Source organism: Carettochelys insculpta, chromosome 19 (genome assembly GCF_033958435.1).
Source record: "Carettochelys insculpta isolate YL-2023 chromosome 19, ASM3395843v1, whole genome shotgun sequence".
In the NCBI taxonomy this organism is placed as follows: Eukaryota; Metazoa; Chordata; order Testudines; family Carettochelyidae; genus Carettochelys; species Carettochelys insculpta.
In genome coordinates, this window is record NC_134155.1 from 3,952,304 (window position 1) to 3,978,366 (window position 26,063).

The 26,063-nt window shown below is 45.5% G+C and overlaps 2 protein-coding genes across 9 annotated transcripts; one reads left to right on the plus strand and one right to left on the minus strand.

Moving 5' to 3' along the window:
• Nucleotides 1–318: 318 nt before the first annotated feature.
• Nucleotides 319–24,064, minus strand: CENPV (centromere protein V). Of its 8 annotated transcripts, none has more exons than XM_075013278.1 (6): nt 23,507–23,534; nt 6,904–7,182; nt 5,138–5,236; nt 3,481–3,550; nt 1,688–1,802; nt 319–1,335 (listed from the first exon to the last, which is right to left on the minus strand). In XM_075013278.1, the coding sequence occupies exons 2-6, from the start codon at nt 6,930–6,932 to the stop codon at nt 1,211–1,213; spliced, it is 438 nt and encodes a 145-aa protein (XP_074869379.1). In that variant the 5' UTR covers nt 6,933–7,182; nt 23,507–23,534; the 3' UTR covers nt 319–1,210. The 8 variants fall into 8 exon arrangements, with proteins under 8 accessions (XP_074869379.1, XP_074869381.1, XP_074869380.1 ...); XM_075013280.1 differs by lacking the exon at nt 23,507–23,534 and adding an exon at nt 19,867–20,214; XM_075013279.1 differs by lacking the exon at nt 23,507–23,534 and adding an exon at nt 8,772–8,878.
• On the plus strand, nt 23,959–26,031 carry UBB (ubiquitin B). The gene is made up of 2 exons (XM_075013273.1): nt 23,959–24,076; nt 24,738–26,031. Exon 2 carries the CDS (start codon nt 24,744–24,746, stop codon nt 25,887–25,889), a length of 1,146 nt encoding a protein of 381 aa, XP_074869374.1. The 5' UTR covers nt 23,959–24,076; nt 24,738–24,743; the 3' UTR covers nt 25,890–26,031.
• The last annotated feature ends 32 nt before the right edge of the window (nt 26,032–26,063 follow it).

A 26,063-nucleotide genomic window follows, 5' to 3' on the forward strand; every position in this document is an offset into this window, starting at 1 on the left:
ATGTCAAGCCTCCCAGCCACCTGGCGGGGTGAGCTTTACTCTGACGGACAGTACCTAGTGAAACACTAATGTTTATTCTTGCTTCCAAAGTCTGTGAGATCTGCTGAACCTAAGCTGGTTTTCACCAGGATGTGCCAGGAGTAAGAAGGAAGTTACAAGTGAGAAAACTGCCAGCTAGTTCTTTGACATCATAAATATGTAGACCTAGAAATTCCAGATGTGTCATTTGAAAAGCTGTTACCATCCTCTTAGCTGATGGGGAAGTGTTCAGTTCTGGATTCTCCATCCCACAGATTCAGCAGGTAAGTGACACAGAAGCCAATTTTCAAATAATTTATTTGTAATTAAGTCTACACGGAGATCTTGGTAAAAACAGGAATCTGAAAGGAAGACTGTTACACTGCAGCAAAGTAAATATGCAGCATTTACTAGTGCTTTGCACTCATCATCGAGTTATCGCTCACAGAATCTGCGGAGATAGGTATGTAAATATTATGAACCACAGTAAAAATGGGATAAGCAGCTTGCCCAAGGATACAGAGTAAGTCATTACTCAGGTGGGAGCAGAGCCCACATTCCTGGCTCCTACATCCCTTACTAAAAATCACAACATTGACCCAAACATTGCTATTAAATTGATACTAGGGAAGAGCTATGCTCTCAGTACTTAAGAATGTAGCCCATGAGCCAGGCTATCCTTATTCAGCAGAGCACGTAAGCCCACACATTAATACGTATGTAAGAACTTTGCTCAACTGGAGCTTGTTACGTCAGTACTGTATAGCTCTAACCCATAATAACTTCCGTGAGGTCAATGGAGAGACCAGCATAATACAGCAAAATTTTCCCTTGGGTAGGGAGATTCGTGTAAACCGGATAATAACAAGTGGGAAATGTCTGCACTAGACAAAGAGTGGTGGAATCTTGCAAAACTGTAAGATCCTTGTTCTGACTCTGACTAACATGATATGCACTCTGCTGTAGAGAGGGTCAAAGAGTCAGCATATGGCAGAGGCAAAATCCCAGCTTTTGGCAAAGTTAGGAAACTGGTGTGGTCTGACAACTGAATATAAAAAGAAAGGGTGGGGGAAACAGGCAGCACAGAAAGAGCTCAAAAAGCAAAAAAGAGATATACTTTCGTAGCGCTTGGGAAGAGAGCTGGGACTAAGATTACAGGATGGCCTGCGTACTGCAGCGCACTGAGGCTGTGTCACGGTTTCGACATGCTACTGATGGTCTTATGCTCCTTCACTGCCTTCTCCCACTCTTTGCCATTGATCTCCTCAATGGTGATACTGTGCACGGTGCCCTCATCCAGGCAGTGGGGAGCGATTCCTGAAGAAAAAGATAAAATACAAACACTTCCTTGGAAGCCAAGGTGAGCTATTCCCTCAGTTTCTTGGACAGCACATCTGAGAAGGTGGCAGTGGTGTTGCTACAGCTGCAGCAGGTATGAAACCTTATATGGCCAGTGGCTGACCCATGGGTCTCAATTTAGCTTTACACACTAAGGAGATGCTGTTTAAAGTTTCAGCTTTGGATGCCCAGTACAGTATTTGGGTAGGAAGCTGTATGATACGTAATTATTGTGCTGTGCTCTTGGTCATCATGGTCATACACATGCAGCTGTGGGTGGATGTGTGTTGCCATGTGTCTGCCTGGTCTCTTCCCTGTTCTGCTTACTTACCATAACCATCTGGGTTAGAACGAGGAGTGTAAAAGCTCTGCACCCCACAGGTCTTACAGAATGTATGCTGGGCACGGTGGGTGTTGAAGGTGTATGTTGTTAGATTATCAGCACCCTACACAAAAAAATACAAGATGGTTTGTCAAGTACCCAGAAATTGATGTTTTTTTTATCATTTATGTCCACCAGCTTGTAATTACAGCATGTAAAACTGCAGGCACATAACAGCAGTCTAATTAAGTTGAATCTCAGAAGCCACCCTCCATATCTTTGTGAGTTAAACTGCTTACTTGTTACTCCATTCCATATATTAATCTCCTTTCTTTACCTTCTGTGCTTCACCTTCTCATGCATCTTTCCCCTCAAACTAACAATTGTCATGGCTGTACTTTGTGACCACTGAAATGCAGTCTATGAACTCTATTACATGAGGTCTACAACACAGTGCTTGGGTTTTTTAAAAATGCTCCAAAGTAAACATAATTGGGGATATTCCTCCCAGAAGCAATGGAAAAATTGTGTTTATCTGAGATCATCCAGCTATAACAGAAAATCAAATAAAATCGGACCAACAGCTGAAAAAAAATCTAAATGTTACAGTCCTCGGAAAACTTGGAATCCAAGAGCCTAACCTGGAATATGCCCTTGTAACAATTAAAATTTGAAAACGCTAAGCCTATAATCAACATTTAAAAATCAAGTGGCAGGGTCTAACACTGATCTGAAATGGAGGCAGAATGCTTTAGGGCAATGCACTTGGTCCTAATCCAGGGCCTGCTAAGTCAAGACTCATAGGGTTTGTCTACACTACCTCCCTAAAGGGACTTCAAAGTACCGGTGGGTGAGCCGCGGCTACACGCAAACCGGCACTTCGAAGTTTAAAACTTCAGAGGTGCCACTGGGAGGAATTTGCATAATGAAGTGCTGCATATGCACCACAGCACTTCATTGATAAACTCCCGACACCCTCCTTACCATTCTCCCTTCGAAGCAGGGAGGTGGTGTAGACACAGCCATACTGACTGATGGGCTTGGCTCAAGTCCTTAGTCCATTAAGGCTACATTTACACTAGCCCAGATCTTCAAAATGGCCACGCAAATGGCCATTTCGAAGATTACTAATGAGGCACTGAAATACATATTCAGCGCCACATTAGCATGTCGGCAGCCGCAGCTCTTCTAAACTGCTGCTTTTTGCTGCTGCGCGGCTCATCCAGACAGGGCTCCTTTTCGAAAGGACCCCGCCAGCTTTGAAATCCCCTTATTCCTATTTGCTTATAGGAATAAGGGGATTTCAGAGTTGCAGGGGTCCTTTCGAAAAGGAGTCCCGTCTGGACGAGCCGTGTCAATTTTGAAGTGCTGGGGCTGCCGACATTCTAATGAGGCACTGAATATGTATTTCAGTGCTTCATTAGTAAACTTCAGAATGGCCATTTGCATGGCCATTTCAAAGTTTTGGTCTAGTGTAGTCTAAGAGTGAGTGTGTGACAGTAACACTCTTTGTTGTCATTAGGGTAACATACACATTTCCCTGGTGATGCTGCCACTCGTGGGTTACACTGGCACCTCTGCCTCACCTTCTGAGGAGCTGTAGTCACTTTTTGGACATGGAACTTTCTGTTCTGAGACATGCTAACAAACACAGCCAGGCTCCTAGGTGCCAAATGGACTTTTCATATCTCCAGGCACATCTCTCCAGACAGACAAGTAAAATTATGATAGTCACCCAGATCTTTCAGAATCAAATACTTTAAGAGGTACCCACATATTCTGTACTCTATACCCTAACCTACCTTCAGCAGCTTGAAGCGTGAAGCTGGGACGATGAAGTGTCTGTTCTGTTTCTTTATGCAAATACTGCAGCTATATGAGGGAAAACAAAACAAAACAGAAAAAAAAAACACATAACTCTGCTATAGGCTGCATAATTGTGGTATAACAGTTGAATTTAGCATAGAGCTTTCACCAAAATAGATTGAAAACTAAAATTTCCTTCACCTGGCTGTCATCAAGGTGAATATTAGAGAGACAAGATATTAAACAGAAGTTGGTCCAATAACAGATGTGACCTCATCTATGTTGTCTCTCTGATATCCCGGGACCAACATGTCTACATTGCAAACATCAAGGTGGATGAGAGGAGCAGACCAACCACACCCATGGTGTACGTATTTGCGTGTGCATGCATTCTGTCTCAAGACTTACATTTCCTTGTACTATGGAAAGTAACTTATCTATCCTGCCAGCTATAGAACAGTCTTCTCTCCACAGTACAACTCTCTAGATAGATCAATGCTGAACTGTGGCCCTGAGGAATCCATATAATCTTTCAGACTTGAGTTTCCGAACTTAATCCAATTGTTACCAAGAGTAATTACTTTGCAAATAAGGGAAAGAGAAAAAAGATTTATAGTGACTTCTGGGCTAGACAGAACTAATTCTGAGTCTGTGAAAAGACCATATTGAAATTAGACAATTTTATAGGGTTTGAATATGTATTCGTTGCCACAAACGAATATGTATTCGTTGTAATATGTTCTCTATTTGGCATTCTCTTATCAAGAAACGATCAAAGCCCATGTCCTTGCTGTTGTAAAGCATTTTGATGAAGGATAAAATAGAGGTCTTGAGCATTTCTGGTCATTAAAACCTTACAATTTTTGTATAAGCACAGGTGTGAATTAGGGATGTAAAATCCTGGTTAATTGGTTAACCAGTTAAATGGTAGGTCAAGACACTCTGACCTGAATTTTCACGTGCATGAAGGACATTTAGTAATTTCCCTATATACTGCTGATCTAAAATCAAGTTGTAGTCAATGAAATTTCTCTTCTGGACTTCAGTGTACTATGTAATAGTGCCATAGTTAGTATTCCACAATGTTTAAAATCTGGGAAGTTCTTTTAGTTTTTGGACTGTGTACTGGTTCTGGCCTACAAGAGGCAGATCCCGTCTTCAACAGTCTTGTTTCAGTTGCATGAAATCACACACCCAGGAGTAATTTCAGTAGGGAACCTAGTAACTCCAACACTGCTACGGTCTCCCAGTTCTCTCAGCTCTTGCTCAACCCTGTTTATGTCCCTGGCTACTGCAGCTTTTGCCACAGCCTCATGCTTTCAACCAAGGCATAAGGAAAGCATGAAGTTACCACTGTACTGCCCAGACAGTGGAAAGGCCCAGTGCCTTCCTTTCTCTGGTATGCAGCACATTGTGCACTCAGAGAACCAGCACCTGAAATCAGTCGTACCAACCTACTGGTGGAGCTGAACGTCGCTGGGGATGGACCCTACAGAAACTAGGTAAGACATCTGCACTGCTCCTATCCCAACTTCCAGTGGATTTCAGCTTGGTATGCACCATCTTTGGGTGGGGAGTACAAGGGAAGAGCAAAGTCTTTGGTTATTCAGATGGGGGAGAATAAATACATAATACATACATGAATACACTCACTTGCAGTCAAAAACGTGCAGATCTGTTGCTGCCCAAACCTCAAAGCGGATCGCACCACAGTGACAGCCTCCTGCGTGCTTCACTAGACCTCTGTATTCACTGCACGGAGAAAAGGTGCACGTGCAAAAAGAGGGTTTGTGATCAGACATTTCTTGGGCAAGGAAGCACAGAGATTTTGTCGTGTCACAGTGAGCTGTACTAGAGTCATTATCCACTCAAGCTCACTTAGCAATGGGGGCCAACCTCAAGCTGATCCACCTTTCTGCAAACACATGTCCAAATTCTAACCTCAGTAATAGTTGTGTAAATCTAATCCATAGACCAGTCAAATTATATCCATGACATCAATTTTCCCATGTTCCAGCCATTTCTGCTGCAGGCCAAGGGTCTTTCTAGATAGAAAGCTTCACTAACTGGCTTCCATTTCAAAAGCTGGAAACAGAGGCAATAAGGAGTATTTAATTAGTTTAAAACATTTGAATACTTTTTTCAAGTATTTCAGCTGCACTCACAGATTCAAGGATCTACTGCTTTGTGCATTTCTCTCACTTCCACTAGACTTTGCCATGGTAACCTTTCTAAATCAACAGGTGCATGCACTGACCATTTGTTCAAAATTATTAACAAAATAACAAATATGTTACAGATGTTCAGATGGAACAGTGGGGACGAATGTTAAGATGGAACAGAAGGATTAGAACATGAGCTTGGTAGATGTGTCACTGTTGTGCGGACAACAGAAGCACAGAATAAGAGATTTTTTTCTTCCTTTTGATGTAAGGTCCCTGGAACAAGAGAAGATGAAGAGCAAAAGCCCACAAATTCCACATGAAGAAAATAAACTCTGTGGCTTCAAGAAGCCAATATTTATCACAGTAAAATGCTGACAGGAGGAATATTACATTGCAGAATAATATGGGCATGCTTCAAGTACAGCAGAAGTGACTCTTAGGGGTTAGAGATTCTGGGCTGACAAATTGCAGATATGCAAAAGAAAGCCTTTTTGAAGATAATTAGTGTGTCTGACTTAATCCCACACTGTACACTCATCCCTCCTTAAACAAGTACTTACGAGTACTCGCTAAAAGGAGGGACACACATACTTACCTTTGTTCACTAGATGAGTGAACTCCCCCTGCTAATATGAGCCTTACCCTGCTCCCTATGGCTCCAACCCACCGCAGACCCAAGCTGCCACAGCCTGAACCCCCTGCCAGCACCACACAATCAACCTGCTGCAGCCTGACCCCCCCGCCAACTCCATGCCCCAACCTGCCACAGCCTGACGCCCCCCGCCACCAACTCCATGCCCCAACTTGCCACAGCCTGAAGCCCCTGCCAGCACCACACAACCAACCTGCTCCATCCTCACCCACCTGCCAACTCTGTGGCTGCAACCCACCACAGCCTGACCCCCCCTCGCCGACTCCATGCCCCAACCCACCGCAGCCTGAACCCCCTGCCAGCCCTGCACAACCAACCTGCCACAGCCTGATCCCCGCCCCCCCCGCCAACTCCATGGCCCCAACCTGCCACAGCCTGAACCTCCTGCCAGGCCTTCAAACACACCCTGCCGCACCCTGACCCCCCGCTGGCCCCACAGATCCAACCTGCCGCAGCCTGAACATCCCCTCTCCCCCCCGCCCGCCCATCTGCCCCATGGACCCAATCTGCCACCAGGTTTTAACCCTCCCTCCCACTCATAGCCCCAAACTGCCCCCAGCCTTTAACCCTCCCCAACCCCCCACAACCTCAGGTTCACTTACCTTTCAAAAGCGGTGCCACATGCTGCCATTTCTTTGCCGAGTTAGGAGCACTAGGAACCAGAGACTTTTATGTGTATTTTAATGGAAATTTAGCATCTCTCTTACAAGTTTTCGCCTACAAGCAGAACGTTGGGAAACAGTTGTGCTTGTAGAACATACTTGGCGCTTAAATCCGAATCCCAAGCAGAGATATTTGTACAGGCAGAGCTCCTGTATGTCCAGCCATTACCACATACGATGTGTGCAGTCAGCTTCCCACATCATTACCATAATCAGTTCCTAGATAGTAAATGGATAAGCATTTTAGAAACAATTAGAGCAATCTACATGTAAAACCCCAAGATAACACCAGGTGATGCCAACAGACCTGGGTTTCCAGCACCAGGGCTAGAACTGGTGAGAATAGGGTCTAAAGCCCTGCACTCTACTACAGAAGCTAGAGGCCAGCTGTCTTTTTGCTGAGGCTGTAGAGCAGGGACTTCACTCAGCCCAGATGAGGTCTCAATGCCTCTGGGTACCACATGCTTCCCCGGGCTGAGGAAGCGCGTCCTGAGCTTCTGAGACCTTCCAGCAGTTCTTCCCAGCCAATGCACCAGTTGTGATACTGACAGACCCAGGTTGCTGGCGTCACAACTGGTGCATTGGCTGGGAAGAACTGCTGGAAGGTCTCAGGAGCTCAGGACGCGCTTCCTCAGCCTGGGGAAGCATGTAGTACCCAGAGGCAGAGACCTCATCTGGGGTAAGTGAAGTCTCTGCTTTACAGCCTTGGTTGAGAGCCAGTTAGCCTTCATCTCACGTGGTAGAATGCAGGCCTTTAGACCCTATGCTCACACATTCTATCCCTGGTTCGGGCAACCTGGGTCTATCAGTATTACAACTGCATTTGCATTGTCATTAAGCACCAAAAGAAAGGGGGCTATGTGACTCCTGCACAATCCACTGTTTTTTGGAAGGTTTAACCTCCATGTCTTGGTTTGCTTATTGAGCAAGAAAGTTTGTTGTGATTGTCCTATGAAGTCTGCATTGTACTCTTCACGTAGATTCACAGAAGTCACTTATGTGGCTAAAGCAATAACTGAAAGAAAAATACTGAATATTCTGTCACCCTCTCTCCCCAAGCCCAGAGAAGCCAAGTTTGTGGATCCCTGACCTTCTGACTAGATTGATTATTAACCTGGTACTTATTAGACTGCATTAATAAAGGTCCACAGGCGAGCACTACCCTGGCTGGAAGCAGCATTCCTAGGGACAGATTATTGATTTACATTAATTAAATTCACATCCTCTGTCTTAACTGCTGAATTGTGGGCTTATACTAAAACACAGAAGCAAAGATGGAATGAAGCAGACTATCGGTGTAAGTCATGAGGGTTACACCCACCTGCACCAAGGGGGAGCAGCCCCTTTCAAAGCCCATGCATGGGTAGATGGGGTGCAGGGGAGAAAAAATTCTTTCCTAACTCCTCATCCCAGCTCAAACAGTCACAGGTCTGCACTCACTGACTCCAGAGGGAGCTGGTCAAAACTATGCAGATGGGCAACACAATGCAAATAAAATCTGCACCACCCCATTGTCGACTGTGGAGAAAGCCTGTGGCCTGAGCGAGTGCAGCCCTGGCTTGGACAGTGATCTGAGGGGGTTTGTCCTTGCGCCAGGAGTGAAGATGCAAAGCAGTCAGGCAGCCCCAAGCAACATGAAAACCTGCAACATGCCCCTTATATCGAACGGCCGCCTGCCACCAGCACCTGGGTGGGGGCAGGGGAGCAGCTTCCTCTCTGCCTGCATTGGAGCGAGATGCCAGGAGCTGCCCTCCCCCAGGAGGAAGAGTGTAGCACCTGGAGACTCCCACACCCCACCTGGTACTCACAAAGTGTCCAGCAGGAGTCTGGTTCCCTCCTCGCAAGTCAGGCTCTGCAGCTCCTGAAACCTGACCCAGCGCTCCCTCTGCGCCCCCAACACGAAGAGGCAGAGCTCTGAGCCAGGCAGCGGTAGCTGCCCAGGCCTCACCTGGGGAGTCACAGGCTTCCTGCCTACACTTCCACAGTGCTCTTTCTTCAAGAGGGAGTGGGAGGCAGCAGTTGGACTGCTCCCCCGGGACTTCCCCACAGAGCTGGCCTTCCTTTTCCCCCTGCTCCTGGCCCAGAGGGGTGCACACACCCTGCCCCCCACTAGCACTTGACTTGCAGCCCGTTCCCTGCTGGGGCTTAGGTGCAAAGGGGCACACTGGAGTGCCTGAGTCCAGAGCCACGTGGATGGGCAGTGTGTGGAGCCAAGTCTGTGGGGTCCAGGAAAGATGGGAAGGAGAACACTGGAGCCTGCCCGTTTGTGACATCGTGAGGAGCAGCAGGTTTGCAGAAATGGCAGTGACCCCCAGAGCCTGCACCCCTCTGCCCGCCTAACCCCCTCACCTGCCTGAGCCCGGGGAGTTTGGGTGGGTGAGGGATGCAGGGCATGGGAGGGGCATGGGACTGAGATGCAGGCTCTGGGAGGGAGTTGGGGTGCAGAAGGCAGTTTGGTGGCAGCCTGGGGGTGAAGGTGAAGGCTCTTGGAGGGGGCAGGGTATAGGGTGTGGGTGTGAGAAGAGTTTGGGGTTGGATATGCAGGACGGAGTGAGGGGGAGAAGGCAAGGGGGGTGTAGCACTTATCTGGGATACCCTCTTCTGGCAGCAGCTCCTAGGCAAGCAGGGCTGGGAGGTCTGTCCACACTGCTGCTTGCTGGCTCCACCCAGACAGCTTCCCATTGGCCTCAGGGCAGGGCCAGCACATGGCACCACCCCCACCCCTGGCCCAGGGATTGCAGGGATGTGTTGGCAGGGGAGCGGCTGGAAGCCACTCGTCTCGCTGCATGGACTATGCCCTGTCTGCCCCAGGCCCCACCTCTTCCCATCCTGCTTCTTTCCCCCAGCTCCCTCTTGCAGGGGTTAGCGAGGACTTGGCACTGGCAGCAGGGGTCAGCATGCCAGCCCACACACACAGTTGCTAGGAGTGGCAGGGGAAAGCAAAGCAATATGGCTCCACTCCCCCAGCTGCCAGCCGTGTTGTGCACTTCCCACCTGGGAGTGCTGGAGTGGTCCTGCCTGTCCCCCAAGTGATGTGGCCAGCAGCCCAAGGAGCAGAGCTGCACTGCTCCACTTCCCACTGCCATGGGAGGGTCTGACCCATGCTGCCAATGCCAGGCCCCCTCTTAGCCCCTCCCACCCCGGCATTGTGGGGCATGTGTTCTCTCCACCCCAATAATGAGAGTCTCCCCTCTGTTTTGGCAGAACTACAATATCGCTATCTTGGAATTAGACTGAAAAAAAAAATCAAAACCCTGGTTTGCTTTTTGAAACCATGCCTCCAGAACATACGTTTTTCATCAAGATCTCTCCAGTATAAGCATATACTGGGCATTATGTGACAAACTTTAATAGGAAGCTCATCTTTCCAGGCCTTTTTAAATTGCCCAGGCCACCAGGAAGGGCCGAGGGATGCACTGGGGTAAGCACGTGGAGCTTGCAGGCAGGGCCTGGGCGGGGGAACCAGCCCTGAACTTTTGATGGAGCCAGGTCCTGGGAAAGAATATTCCTGGTGCTTGAGCATCAAGGGCCCATAGAACCTGCTGCCTATGACAACCCACTCTTTCCCGAATTCCTCTGCTTCCGTACAGAACAAGCCTAACCTTTCCTATTGCAACCAGCACTTAGATTCTAATGAAACCCCATACAACAGTGCTACAGCTATCCAGACAGCAACCAGATCCCCTAATTCTGTGGTATGAACAAGTGTAGTTGCTCCTTTTACACCAAATGTATAACACATCCTGATTGAGGGCACTCCAAATACCCAGATCTAGCACTTCAATCCTGCCAATTTTTGGCTCCAATCCCTAAAATTTCACGGACTATACAGAGATTGGCCAGGTTTGTGAAGCACTGATGTGCCCGGGCTTGGGCATGTGTGGAAAGTTGATATAATAGCAGCAGGCAGATGCGTTCTCCATGTAGACATTAGAATTTGGAGTGCTGGACTCTGAAACTGGCAGGATCTAATAACATTAAGGTAGCTTCAGTGTTTATTTGATTGTGGAGGGTAGTAACCACGCGGGGTAAAATTATTAGAAAAATTGGTGATTAGGACTGAGCCACATGGGTGAGGGAATAGCTTTGCCAGTTGCTGTCGTAAGGAAAGGAGATTCCAGTTTCCAAAGCCATTAGTAAAACTGGTACCACGGTCACCATCTTTCAGAGGACAAAAGAACAGTAGTGCTTTCACTCAGGCTCTCAGTGCTTCAGATGAAAAAAACAAAATCATATTTCTGAGATGCATGTTTTGAACTGGTCCAACCAGCCAACCATCTTAATTCACTGGAAATCAGAATGAGCTTCCTCCAACTTCCCTATGACCATAACCTTTTAGTACATTAAATATTCACATAGACTGTATTTTAGAGCCATTTCTTCCATAAGCTGAGCTCTGCCTACAGCTCTAGAAACACAGCAAGATTTGACTTGAGCTGTTTTTCACACAGGCAAGGTGGACAAATCCTTCAAAGGAAACATTCTCATGTTTAAAACTATTTTTCTCAAGGGTTATCTGAAACAGTCAGGTATTTGAGATCAGAAAACAGAGTCAGGAACCTTACTCTGCTTTTGATTCTGCACAGATTCACTGTGTGACCTTGGGCAAGTTACAGAGCCCTCATCATGCCAGTTTATTCATCTGTAAAACAGACATAATATATACACATCTTTTAAAGAGTATGGAGAGCCTTGAATGGAAGGTAATATTCAAAATTCAAGTAATTCAACTATTCAAGTATTCAAGTAATAGTATTATTCTATCTTCAGTTTTGCATGATCTAATACTTCTGTGTTTAGGCTAAAGAGTGGAGGGATGTCATGGAAGGACAAGAAATAGGAGACGGGATGTCCCACTTTCACTTCACCACACACTATAAAATCTAAAGTCGATTCATTAGGTAATTGGGTCTGAATTTAGAAGCTGTAGTCCAAAAATCCCCATGTCAGCTCAAGTACAGCCACCTCATTATCTTGACAGTCATTTTTGTAGGAGCAGTGATGTGTTATCAGGAATGCCTATGGATGTTTGAGAGCCAAAGAGGGGAGTTCTCACAGGAAGCTGAGGATGTTTTCAGAGCTCTGTTTATAATCGTTAAGTCCAGTTAATTAGAACACCTTGCTGGACAGAAAGGATGATCTTGTGTTTGAAGCATTGGATTAGGATTCAGAAGGTCTGCATGTTACTCTTAGCTCTGCCAGTGTGTAATCTTCAGTGAAACATGGAGGCAAAAATGTTCAAAAAGGGGCCATTGTTTTTGGGTGCCCAAGATCAGACACCTAGGTCCCATTTTACAGAAGAGCTGAGCATCTTTCATATACAACTACATCATATGGCACTGGGATTGCGGATAAATTACTTTGCGCAGATGAGATATTCTAACATGATATTGTTGAGCACCACAAAAAAGCCTGGAAATAGAAAAGCAGGACTTAGCTGTTGCTAGAGTTTCACTGCTATGCAGATTAAAGCAGCTCCTACAGGCCTTGCTAGCTCTTGGCTATGATTGGAAAGCCTTGTATGTTTGTTTGTTCAGGATAACACCTCTACCAAAAGCTAATGTCCTCACCTGATAGTGATGATACATTGCTAGTTATTTTAGTGAGAGCTGTACATCATTTAAAAGACAGCACTCCCATGGGAGTGGCGTGTCTGCAATATCACCTAATCTTGCAGGACCACACTGACAGTGAAGACCTGCCTGTGCAAAGTGAACCATGAGCGAAGGCGATAGATACACCCCTCCAGATAAGCAAATGTTACAGTGTGTACGGCACTCAGAGCCCCCAGAGGAACCAAATTCCAAGTAGCTTACCTGTGGGGGTAAAGACTCCCACTGCTGGGTTTATGCCATACATACATATAAACTCTCTATCCTGAACCAGCCCTGGCAGTGACCATATTAGGTTTGAGCTGGTTCCCTCCCTCCAGCTTATCCCAGTTCTTCACCTGTCTGTCCCATTACCTGATCCTCCCCCACTCTATCACCAGTGCCAGAGACCTCACCCATTTGACTTCCTTCTACTCCATCCCGGGTACTAGAAACACCTCATATAAACACCTGCTCCTTCCCTACATCCTGGCTCTCTCACCCAATTCTCTCCAGGTTTCATTATCCAGTCACCATCTTTGTATCTGCTGCAGAGTGATAATCATTGTCCATTACCTGACTAATCCTAGAAAAACGGACTCATAACATCTCATGTTTAATGCTGACACACACCCAGCAAGGCAGTGGTGATTCAGTATTACGTATAGCTGGCATTTAATACATGCGTTTAAAACTGGTGACACCAGTGAATCTTGTTCAACACATTTCAACATAAGTAAGAAATTAACCCTACTTGCCTAGTTTAATGGGTTACAATAATTAACACTGATGGGAGCTGCATGCCATCAATATGAGAATTAATCCTGAAATCTGTAAGCTCATATCCCGTTTTAAGTACAGGAATGCTACTTACCCCACCCCAATGCTTACATAGCAATGACACATATTTCCTTTCATTATAAGTATATCTTCATATCCTGAAGAATTCCAAAACTGCATACAAAATGCAAGGATCACTTCACCCACCTCTGGAATACAGGTACCTATGACTGGAAACACGTCAGCTCTTTAATAGCATACCATAATATTGCACTGAAATTTAAGACAGGGCATCAGGGAAATATATATTTTGTCCCTCTCTACCAAGGAATTAAGAGCCAAGTTAGCGCCTTTCCAGAGAACTGTGTGTAAACATAATTCCTGATCGACTGGATTCCATGGTCAGTGTCAATAGAGCTTTGGAGCTCAAGAATAAAATTTAAACCAATACATTTGTTCAAAAAAAGCACTGGAAAATGAAAAGATACTCGTCACAACTTTGCAGTTTTGACCTCTAAATTCTTATGACTAAATAAACCACAAAAATACACGATGCAACAAAACATGAGTGGACGGGAGGGACCATAAGAACTTATCAGCATTTATACTGATTTAACAGAAAAAACGTTGATTGGTAGGCTAAATCTTCCATACTATGCACTGGCTAACAGTGGATGTGTTTCACTTGAGCTGTAACCCCAACTCAGAACTTGAGTTTACAATTTAAGCACTGAAAGATCTTGAAGATTTCATGAAGTGGGAACAGACAGCACCATACACAGCTGAGCTTCCACTCTATACAGGCAAGAGACAACACAGACTGGGCATGTCTGTTTCACTGTAATGGTTTCTCAATCCTGAATATGCTTGTGAAACTGGATCATGATTTCACCACCATCAAAACCGCCTGACCTGAAAGACAGCTTTGAAAAACATGTGACCCTTCAGAATACCCACTGCTTCCTGAAACAGAACATGGCAGAACTAACATAACAACCCCATGGTTCAACTGCTGTTTTTCTGACAGACAGCAAAGCTTGCTGGAGGCATGACTTCCTGTTATTCTCTTTCCTAATATGAAGCTATGTACTGGGTGTTAGTTTATCCCAGCTGAATCATTGTAATTACACTGCACATGACACATTTTAACCCATGCCAGAACTGCTCAGCTTTAGCTACTGATCTGAACCACTCCCAGATCTTCTTTAGTCATAGCAGATTTAATTTTAGTCACATCACATTCCGGGAAGAGAAGTCAGTGTGGCCAAACAGCCCGATGCAACCTATGCAGTTCTGCGGTGTGGTCTAAGAACATAACATAAGAACATAACTTTCATTTCTAATGTGAGATGGGGGGACATGGTCACTGCAGGGTGCAGGACCCAATGCTCCATTTTGTTCCAAGCAAAGTGGGTGCACCAAACTCCCATGAATAGCTATGAACCACGTACGTCCCAAAAAGGTCCTCAAAATAGGTCTTATGTGGGAATATGTGATGTAGCTTTAGGACGTCCTTTGCAGGTGGGCAAATATCAGCCATACTACAATTGTTACCCAAAAGCTCACAAGTAATGATCAAGACTCAGTACACCTTGGTTTAAGGAGCTCCCCAATATCCAAGGAAAGAGTATCCCCAGCAAAGTCAGTTTCAGATCTGATGCAGCATTTGTTTAAACCTGAATAGTGCATAAAGATGTGGTCTCCTCATCTTAAAAAAGGTATCTTGGCATTGGAAAAGGTTTAGAAAAGGGCAACAAATATTATTAGGGGTTTGGAACGGGTGCCATAGGAAGAGAGATTAAAAAGTCTGGAACTTTTCATCTTCAAAAAGAGGAGACTAAGTGAGGACATGAAAGAGGTCTATAAAATCATGACAGGTATGGAGAAAGCAAATAAGGAAAAGTTATTTACTTTTTCACATAGTGTAAGAACTAGGGGTCACCAAATGAAATGAAAAGGTGGAAGCTTTACAATAAACAAAAGGAAGAATTTCTTCCTGCAGTGCAGTCAGTCTGTGAAACTCATTGCCTGAGGATGTTGTGAAGACCAGGACTTTACCATGGTTCAGAAAAACACTAGATAAATTCACAAAGGATAGGTCCATCAATACTTATTAGCTAGGATTGGTAGGAATGGTGTCCCTGTCCCTTGTTTGTCAGAGGCTAGAAATGGATGATGTGGGAAGGGAATCACTTGATGATTACCTGTTCTGTTCACTCCCTCTAGGGCATATGGCATTGGCCTCTGTAAAAGACAGGACACGGGGCTACATGGACCTTTGGTTTAACCCAGTATGGTCATTGTCAGGCAGGCCTCAGCTGGCATTATTAGCCTGATGGGAAATACATTGCTTTAAAATCTGAGACAACTGAGGAGAAAAGTGATAATTTTCAGAAAGATGTCCTCAATGCAGAGAAGAGAACAGTCTAGAAAGTCTATTATACATTCACCTCTTATGACGTTCAAAGTTCACTCCCGGGTTAGCTGACCTGTTTCAATGTCAATGGTACAAAGGTGACATTCTGTGCTCCCTTTGCTCTGAATAAGTATGTAATGGTGACTCAGCAGACCGTACCTGTCATGCCGCCTGTGAGTCTGTCTGCAAGGGAATTCGCACCAGAGAAGCAGCACTGAAAGCAGCTGGATACTAGTGGGATAAAGTTAGGAAGTATGGATACCGATTTTCACTTTCACTCTAAAGGTCAGAGTAGAGAAGTAGCCCATAGATAACAAGACACTTGATAGACAAAAGGCATCATATAAATCATGGATTCTAACTGTCTACTCCATATCTGAGAAAGTATGTCTTACTCACAAAAGATCATTACCTAATAAATACATTTGTTATTCTTCAAGGTGCTACAGGACTGCTTGTTCTTTGTGAAGCTACAGACTAACCCAGCTACCTCTCTGAGTTTATAAAGAATGGAAGTCAGTCCCACAGAACCTGCCCACTGGAGTAGAAAAATACTGCCTGAGGCAGAACCTTAATACTTGGGGGAGGACGGCATTTAGGGTGATTCTCTCTCATCTATGGGAATATATTGAGCCAACCTGTCCTGGTTTATAGGGACAAACTGGGCTCCACCACTGGGTCACGACCGGCTCTTATTCAGTGATAAAGAGGTATCATCAGCTTGGAATCAAGTTCATTAACAAAATTAAAAAAAGGTTCAGATCCTAAGCCTCCTCAATTCCCCCTCACAATTTTGGGTGTTTTATAATCATATTGTCCTATTTGTAACAATGTATCTTATACCTGTTGCTCGATAAAAGTTACCATGACACTTTTTGCTTGATCCAATTTGTTTTATAGCCAACAAATTTTTTTCTTAATTACAGCAAGTTGCATCACATCCAAAATATTTTCAACTGCATGTAGTAAACAAAGGGAAAATGGCACAAATATTAACACTGTGGCTGTATCTAGACTAGTCTCCAGCTTGGAAGGGAGCATGGTAATTAGGGAGTTGGGAGATTATTAATGAAGTGCTGCGGTGCATATGCAGCACTTCATAAGGCTAAATCTCCCCCATGGCAACTTCAAAGTGTCAAACTTCAAAGTGCTGTTTTGCATGTAGCCGCAGGTCAGCTATGGGTACGTTGAAGTGCCCATGCTACATTGTAGTCCCTTTACTCCTAGGCTACGTCTACACGTGAAGCCTACATCGAAATAGCTTATTTCGATGTAGCAACATCGAAATAGGCTATTTCGATGAATAACGTCTACACGTCCTCCAGGGCTGGCAATGTCGATGTTCAACTTCGACGTTGCGCGGCACCACATCGAAATAGGCGCTGCGAGGGAACGTCTACACGCCAAAGTAGCACACATCGAAATAAGGGTGCCAGGCACAGCTGCAGACAGGGTCACAGGGCGGACTCAACAGCAAGCCGCTCCCTTAAAGGGCCCCTCCCAGACACAGTTGCACTAAACAACACAAGATCCACAGAGCCGACAACTGGTTGCAGACCCTGTGCATGCAGCATGGATCCCCAGCTGCCGCAGCAGCAGCCAGAAGCCCTGGGCTAAGGGCTGCTGCATACGGTGACCATAGAGCCCCGCAGGGGCTGGAGAGAGAGCATCTTTCAACCCCCCAGCTGATGGCCGCCATGGAGGACCCGGCAATTTCGACGTTGCGGGACGCGGATCGTCTACACGGTCCCTACTTCGACGTTGAACGTCGAAGTAGGGCACTATTCCGATCCCCTCATGAGGTTAGCGACTTCGACGTCTCGCCGCCTAACGTCGAAGTTAACTTCAAAATAGAGCCCAACGCGTGTAGACGCGACGGGCACTATTTCGAAGTTAGTGCCGCTACTTCGAAGTAGCGTGCACGTGTAGACACAGCTCTAGAGGAATAACTGACTTTGCTGGGGATAGTCTTTCCTTGGATATTGGGGAGCTCCTTAAACTAAGGTGTACTGAATCTTGAATCTGTGAGCTTTTTACTTCTTGAGGAGGAAAGGGACTTTGATGTAGTGCGGGCACTTTGAAGTACCCATGGTTGACCTGCAGCTACACGCAAACCTGCGGTTCGAAGTTTGACACTTCAAAGTTGTCACAGGGGAGATTTAGCCCAATGAAGTGCTGCATATGTACTGCAGCACTTCATTAATAATCTCCCACTGCCCTAATTACCATACCCCCTTCAAAGTTGGGCGCTAGTCTAGACACAGCCTGTGCGTTATAAAGTTAGCGATGTTTCTATAAATCTCCTCAGAGCACTGGTACTACAAACTTTTGTAAAAGATTTGTAAAGGCACTTTCTTGTTTATATGCATGGAACTTGGTTAATTGAAGGAAACCCATAATGGACCCAAATAATTGATCATCTTGACTATCAGATATTGATATTATCACCTTCAACATATCGTTTTTTAAAAAATTTCGAGAATGTTGAATGTTAAATACTATTTTATACATACCTTAAAGTCACATAATGGACATACCATATAATATATTTTAAAAAATTTTTTCTATAAACCTAGCTCAAAGTTATATGGGCCAGTATGTATGGGTACAATTATACTAAAAGAGAACTAAGAAATACTTTAAAAATGGTTTAACACAGCTACACTCTGTCTGTAGTACTGGACACCACCTTGTTTAACCCTCTTAAAGGAAACAGTTTAAAATCTGTATAGCTGATGGATCTTAAATGTGGTTAGGCTATAATACTATCCCTAAACCTGAGCACTCAGTTCTGGTATTTGTCCACATTGTCTCCTTTCTCTTCCTTTTCACTTCCTTGTCATCCTTCGCATTTCATTATTCACACATAGCATTTACTGCACTGAGATTTAAAAAAAAAGTAGTCCACTATTATAGTACTGACTCTAGCCACCAGAGAGGCACTCATGTCAATTAGCTGCTGGTATTTTTAACTCTGTGTCATCTAAACCTGTCTGGACATGTTCAAGGCTTCAGCACAGATCTTAAAAAGTGATAGGTCTTATTTCCACTGTAAAATGGAACTATGCCTAGCTAAGTAATTCTCACAAGTGCCCCTATGAGGTATGTAGAAGTGATTATCCTAGGCTGTGTCTAGACTAGCCCCCAACTTTGAAGGGGGCATGGTAATTAGGGTTTTGGGAGGTTACTAATGAAGTGCTGCGGTGCACATTCAGCACTTCATGAGGCTAAATCTCCTGGGTGGCAACTTCAAAGTGTGAAACTTTGAAGTGCTGGCTTGTGTGTAGGAGCAAAGGGACTTTGATGTGGCGCAGGCACTTCGAAGTACTGGTGGCTGACCCATGACTACACACAAGCTGATACTTCGAAGTGTCACACTTCAAAGGTGCCACGGGGAAGATTTTGCTTAATGAAGTGCTGCACATGCACCGCAACACTTCATTAGTAATCTCCCAACACCCTAATTATCATGCCCCCTTTGAAGTTGGGGGCTAGTCTAGATTGCAGCCCTATTGTTACAGAAAGGGAAACTGACACATATGAAGTGTTTCATGAGTCCGGGAGTCACATGGGAACAAATACTGGTTTCCTCATGTGGAAAAATTAATTAGAGAGTAGCCCATCCCTGAAGGAAAAATACTGCATTTACTGTACACAGTCAAATCCTCCAAAAGCTTGCCTACCAATAAACAGCTTGATTTTGCAATGTGCCAATGGAAGGGATCTGCAGTTGCTAAAGCTCTAGTGGGGTTAGGTCATCTATTATTTGTGCTGCAAAATGTACAAATCTACCTGATACTTTTCTTGTGACCGCAGAGCCCTCTTTTACTCAAGTATATTAATTGGCAGTACTCCAAAGCACCTACTTTTGAAACCACTATACAAAGAAGCTGCCTTCCTAAATATGTCCCATGCTTCAGCAAATGTTGTATCTGCCTGTGCAGTCAAATCAGTCACAAGATCTGGATGTTTTCCAGTCTCACATTTCTTTATATATTATTCACTCTCAGCTGGCATTGGTTATATTTACACACGTAAAACTCTCAGAGCAATATATGAAAAAAATGCTTATACTTTGTAGAAAGTTGTTATCTGAAGAATTAAGGACAGACATACCTGACTAATCTGTATGCAGTGTTGTAGGCAGGTTGGTCCCAGGATATTAAAGAGAAAAGGCAGGTAAGGCAGTATTTTATGTTGGACCAAATTCTGGTGAGAGACTGAGACAAACTGTATGAGCTCAGAAGCTTGATTCTCTCCGCAACAAAAATTCAGCTGAGGCGGAAACGCCATCATTCACTAATTCATGAGACTAAATTCTGTTCTCAGCTGTGTACCAGACTTCAGAGGAGTTGTCTGGATTCTCACTGGTGTAACTGAAGTAGAATCTGGAACATCACACATACAACACAGAGTGCACCACATTGGTACTGGGACATGCGTAAACTTTAGGGTGACCATATTTCTCTATGTGAAAACAGGACACCTGGTAAAATTGCTTGGAGTTAAGCAAATTCAATGGCAATCCATCAGAACTGTGCACTACAAACATTCAAAGTAACTACAGAGAGGTAGCCGTGTTAGTCTGTATCTTCACAAAACAAAAAAGCAAGACCATGGATGTTGCTAGACCTAGAGAATCTGGGACCAGAATGGTTCACCCTATACAACATTTCAGGACAATGGTTATTGCTCTAGATAAGTTTCTCTCTGCTTTTCCTGATGTGACTTTTTTTCTAGCTTTTCTTCTCTGCTTATATGTGTATGTGTTTATTTTTCAATTGTATTAGTATTCTGGATGGGTTCATTTCCTTTCATTGTAAACTGGGAGGACGTCTTTGGTCCCAGCAGGAGCAAAACTTGTTATATTACAGAAGATCAAAGCAGTATTAATCTGGGCAAAAAATATCTTAAACGTATAACTATGTATAGCTTATCTTTGAGTGAGAAAAAGTGTCAATTCTAATTTTTTGTTGAGCCACAAGTTCATTTGGGTCCACAGGAAGAACTGGCATTAAACTTAATACTAACGTGACAGATTTTTGGATATAGCAGACCCCTTGTATAACCCTGGTTCAAGGACAGAATGAAGCTCAAGTAGTATTAGCAATAATTCCATGTTAGTTCATATGAGGAAGTTGTTACATGACCTCATCAGAGCTTTCCATTAAAAACCAAGGGACATACTTGTTCGAGTTTTCAACTGCAGCATTTAATCACTATGGTGCTTCATAAGAACCCAATATCAAAATAAATTTTGTCAATATGGTTTAATTTGGGAAGAAAAGTAGTCCAGGAAACAGAAGTTAATGGGATGAGAAAAACGTGAATCATGAGTATGACACATGGGCATGTACAATTACTTATATTCAACTAAGTTCAAAATAATCAAATTTCTTCACTTTTAAAAAGCTTCTGCTGTTCTTGTGCTGCCTGTGTTTTAACAATAGCAACTAACACACACTATTCCGGTACCCAACAGTTACCACTACTGCATTTTACTAGAATTTTCAAAAAAAGGTTCCGCCCTTTCCTAATGAAATTTAGAGTAAGCTCAACAATTGTTACCAACTCTGGAAACACACAAATATAAACAAACAGATGGTACAGCCTTTATCCAAGAAATATTTTCCAGTATTTAGAAAACTGTGACCAAGGAATTAAAGACCATTAAAATGTTTTTGGGGTGGGGGTAAACATGGTCAGGGAACATGTTTCTGACACAAAAGGCCTGATCCAGCACTACCCTGAACTCTGTGTAGTAATATACACTACTGCAGAATGCTTATGTTAGAAATATTAATGGAAAGCAGTAGACTCTGCTCTCTGAAGTCAACAGGCACAAACTTACATATTTTGACACATTAAGGCTATGTCTACCCTTGACCCCTTCTTCAAAGGGGGCATAGTAATCAGGGTGATGGGAGATTAATAATGAAGTGCTGCAATGAACATGTAGCAGTTCATCAGGCAAATTATTGAATGCTTCGAAGTTGCATCAAACTTTGAAGTGTGGCATGCCGCGTAGCTGCAGGCACTTCAAAGTGCCCAAGCTACTTAGAAGTGCCTTTACTCCTCCTGCTGCCAGGCAGAATTTGCCTCAAGAAGTGCCGCATATTCATTACAGCACTTCATTAGTAATCTCCCATCACCCTGATTACCGCGCCCCCTTCAAAGAAGGGGGCAAGTGTAGACATAGCCTAAGATTAGTAAAAGAAATAATCTCCAAAAAGTTACAATTGAAGTAATGGTGATAGACCATCATGCTCAGGGAGACTGGCATGATGGAGACATAGTGTATGGCAGATCACTGAGAAATTAGCTACTCAGTATCCAAAATCAAGGATGGATTGAGAAGGCTGGTGAAAATTCTGTTACGATATCACCAGTACTCAGATATGAATAAATGGACTTAAGTACTCAGAGCATGAGGGTAAAACATTGCCATTCTTAGGGTAGGTCTCTACTGCACACTTGCAGCTGTGCTACTGTAGCACACCTGGGGAAGATGCTCTAAACAAATGGAAGAGAGCTGTCCCATCATCTTAATAATTCCACCTCTGTGAGAAGCAGTAGCAGCTACATCAGTTGGAGTTTTCCCATCAACACAGTACTGTCTACAGGAGAGGGAATGTGAATTAAAAGCTGGTATAACAACATTGCATCATTAAGCAATATGGGTATACTGAATTGTGTACACAAAGCTTCAGAAATATGACGACTCTCCATATCAAGTGTCAGATGGGTAGCCCAGTTAGTCTGTACTGTATCTTCAAAAACAATAAGAAGGCCTGTGGCACCTTATAGACTAACAGGTATTTTGGAGCATAAGCTTTCGTGGGCAAAGACGCACTTGCCCATGAAAGCTTATGCTCCAAAATATGTTAGCCTATAAGGTGCCACAGGACCGCTTGTTGTTTCCATGCCAGCTTTGTGCTGGCAGGACCACACTGGGTGCAAGACAATATATCAAGTCCGAAGCTCCTCGCTACTTATAAGTGCCCGCCGTGATTATGTGCAGAAGCAGAACCAGTTTAATTTAGCACACTGAAAACACAGAAATTCCCCACTCTCATTTGGGTCAAAGGCCACATTGTTTGAGTCAAAGGAACAACCTAAAGCCCGGCTTAAGCAGACCCAGGCCCCTCTACACAGCAAGTGGCTCCAAGATCCGCCTTACTGATGGTTTCACATCCGGCTGTCAGATGGCCTCCCAGGAGAGATTCAAATACTTCCCGGGTGATTAGCAAAGTGCCCACAGGTACCCACAACCAGCAACACACGCATCTACGGCGCTGCACAGCCTCAGACGCGTTGGTGCACATAACAAATTTTATTCTGCCCATGCATGGAAAAAATCAGAGGGAACCTGCCAGCTGAAGGTGAAGCCGGCCAGCACCACAGGCCGTAGTGCGCTTCACCCAGCTGTTGCCAAAGGCACCGGCCCAGGGTGGCACCATATGGCCCCAGCCACATCAGGATGATCGCCCTGGGCTGGGGCAGCTGGCACAAATAGCGGCAAGCCAACAGTGCGGGGGGGGCATGCCTCCTACACACCCATAGCCCTAAGGAGCTGCTGCGGGGAGAGGGAACTGAAGCTGTCGTTACCCCAGCCACTGGCCCTCTGGGCTCTGCCCTCCTCAGAAAACCACCTTGCCGTGAGGGCCGCAAGCACGCCCCTCCCCCAATGTTGCAGTACCGCTCCCCCTACAAAATCTGCTCCTCCGCGGCGGCGAACCTTAGCAACAAGGCTTACCTCATCCCGCACCAATCAGCGACGAGCATCAACCCTTCCTCCCCCTCCAGGTTATTCCAGAGCTTTCTTAACAGCCAGGCCCATCTCCCTCTGTGAACCAATCAATTACCAGTCTTTCTTCCTCTGCACCAATCAAGGCCGACATCGGTCATAACCCCGCCTACCGTCCTTCCGCGCTGAAGAAGCTTCCAGAGCCGTCTGGTAGCCTTCTCACCGTACCCGGAGATCCATCCGCGCCAGAGACACTTCGATTTTTCGAAAGGAGACCTGCAGATTTCTCACGAGAGGGAACAGACTTACCCTTGAGACTCCAGAAAAGGCTCTGTTGAGGCGGGAGATCCGGTGTTTAGCTTTGGTGCAGGTCCATTGCCTGGGACTATTTTTTCTAACGCACTACCACTATCAGTGCGTAATCTGTAGATTGACAGCGTCACCATTCCTATAAATAAGTGCGCGGTGAGGTAAGTCTCGGCAGCGCAGTTTGGCACTAAATGTGGTTTGTGGTGTGTATTATTGAGCGGTGAGTTTTGCGTCTTTTCAGACAAGCGTCCGGACCACGCGAGGTTGACGGTAAGCCGCGGTGGAGAGCTGTGAAGGGGGAGGAAGTTAGGGCTATAAGTGTAGGCAACGCACAGAACCGTGGTGGAGGGGGGGGGGGGTTAGCTCGGTCTGACCTAGCCGTTTGCCTTATGCTTAGTGTGTCTGAGCGGGTTGTCTGAGCGGGTTGTGCGTGAGGGGTATCGGCTTGAGGACAGAGGCTCCGCGCAGCCATCGCTTTTACTTCCAGGAAGTGAAGGCTGCTGACTCACGGTGGGTCATTGTGACTGCGGAGACAACGAGGGTGGCCTCAAAGTCCCGTAGTTGACGAGTCCCTCATAGCAGGATGGGGACGAGCCGTCGTGGGTGCCCTGGGGTGGCTGGCTGAGCGGCCGGCTGGGCTGTCGGGGAATGTAAAAGGGTCGCTTTTCCTCCAGCGAGAACACAGGGGCGTTGATTTCCCTGGGTGGGCAGGAGACGGGCGTTGTTTTAAGCTAGCCACGAAGCTGGTGATGGGGTCGTAGGGATGTGTGCGTTTAACTAAGATACTTAAGTGGTTTTTTAAGAGGTGGGTTTGATTCATTTTTGTGGAGAAATATTAGACGTTTTGCGGCTCTGTATGTGGTGGTCTTTCCTTTGATCCGCCCTATGCTCATCAGTATGGGAAGTTTAAGTTTCTGATCTCTTTGTACAGTTCGACATGCAGATCTTTGTGAAGACCCTGACTGGCAAGACCATCACCTTGGAGGTTGAGCCCAGTGACACCATTGAGAATGTGAAAGCCAAGATCCAGGACAAAGAAGGCATCCCCCCTGACCAGCAGAGGCTGATCTTTGCTGGCAAGCAGCTGGAAGATGGCCGCACCCTGTCTGACTACAACATCCAGAAGGAGTCCACCCTCCATCTTGTGCTGCGTCTGAGAGGTGGTATGCAGATCTTTGTGAAGACCCTGACTGGCAAGACCATCACCCTGGAGGTTGAGCCCAGTGACACCATTGAGAATGTGAAAGCCAAGATCCAGGACAAAGAAGGCATCCCCCCTGACCAGCAGAGGCTGATCTTTGCTGGCAAGCAGCTGGAAGATGGCCGCACCCTGTCTGACTACAACATCCAGAAGGAGTCCACCCTCCATCTTGTGCTGCGTCTGAGAGGTGGTATGCAGATCTTTGTGAAGACCCTGACTGGCAAGACCATCACCCTGGAGGTTGAGCCCAGTGACACCATTGAGAATGTGAAAGCCAAGATCCAGGACAAAGAAGGCATTCCCCCTGACCAGCAGAGGCTGATCTTTGCTGGCAAGCAGCTGGAAGATGGCCGCACCCTGTCTGACTACAACATCCAGAAGGAGTCCACCCTCCATCTTGTGCTGCGTCTGAGAGGTGGCATGCAGATCTTTGTGAAGACCCTGACTGGCAAGACCATCACCCTGGAGGTTGAGCCCAGTGACACCATTGAGAATGTGAAAGCCAAGATCCAGGACAAAGAAGGCATTCCCCCTGACCAGCAGAGGCTGATCTTTGCTGGCAAGCAGCTGGAAGATGGCCGCACCCTGTCTGACTACAACATCCAGAAGGAGTCCACCCTCCATCTTGTGCTGCGTCTGAGAGGTGGCATGCAGATCTTTGTGAAGACCCTGACTGGCAAGACCATCACCCTGGAGGTTGAGCCCAGTGACACCATTGAGAATGTGAAAGCCAAGATCCAGGACAAAGAAGGCATTCCCCCTGACCAGCAGAGGCTGATTTTTGCTGGCAAGCAGCTGGAAGATGGCCGCACTCTGTCTGACTACAACATCCAGAAGGAGTCTACTCTTCACCTTGTGCTGCGTCTGAGAGGTGGCTGTTAGATAGAGCAGACCTTTTTGCTTTACAAGATTGCCAATAGCATTTGTTTTTGCACTGTAGTCTTTCAGTGTCTTAATATTGTGAGTTAAATGCAAGTGTCAGTAACTGCTGAAGTCTGTATGCTAATAAAGAATTTTTGTTGTGCATTATGTGGTCTTCTGTATATAGCACTAACT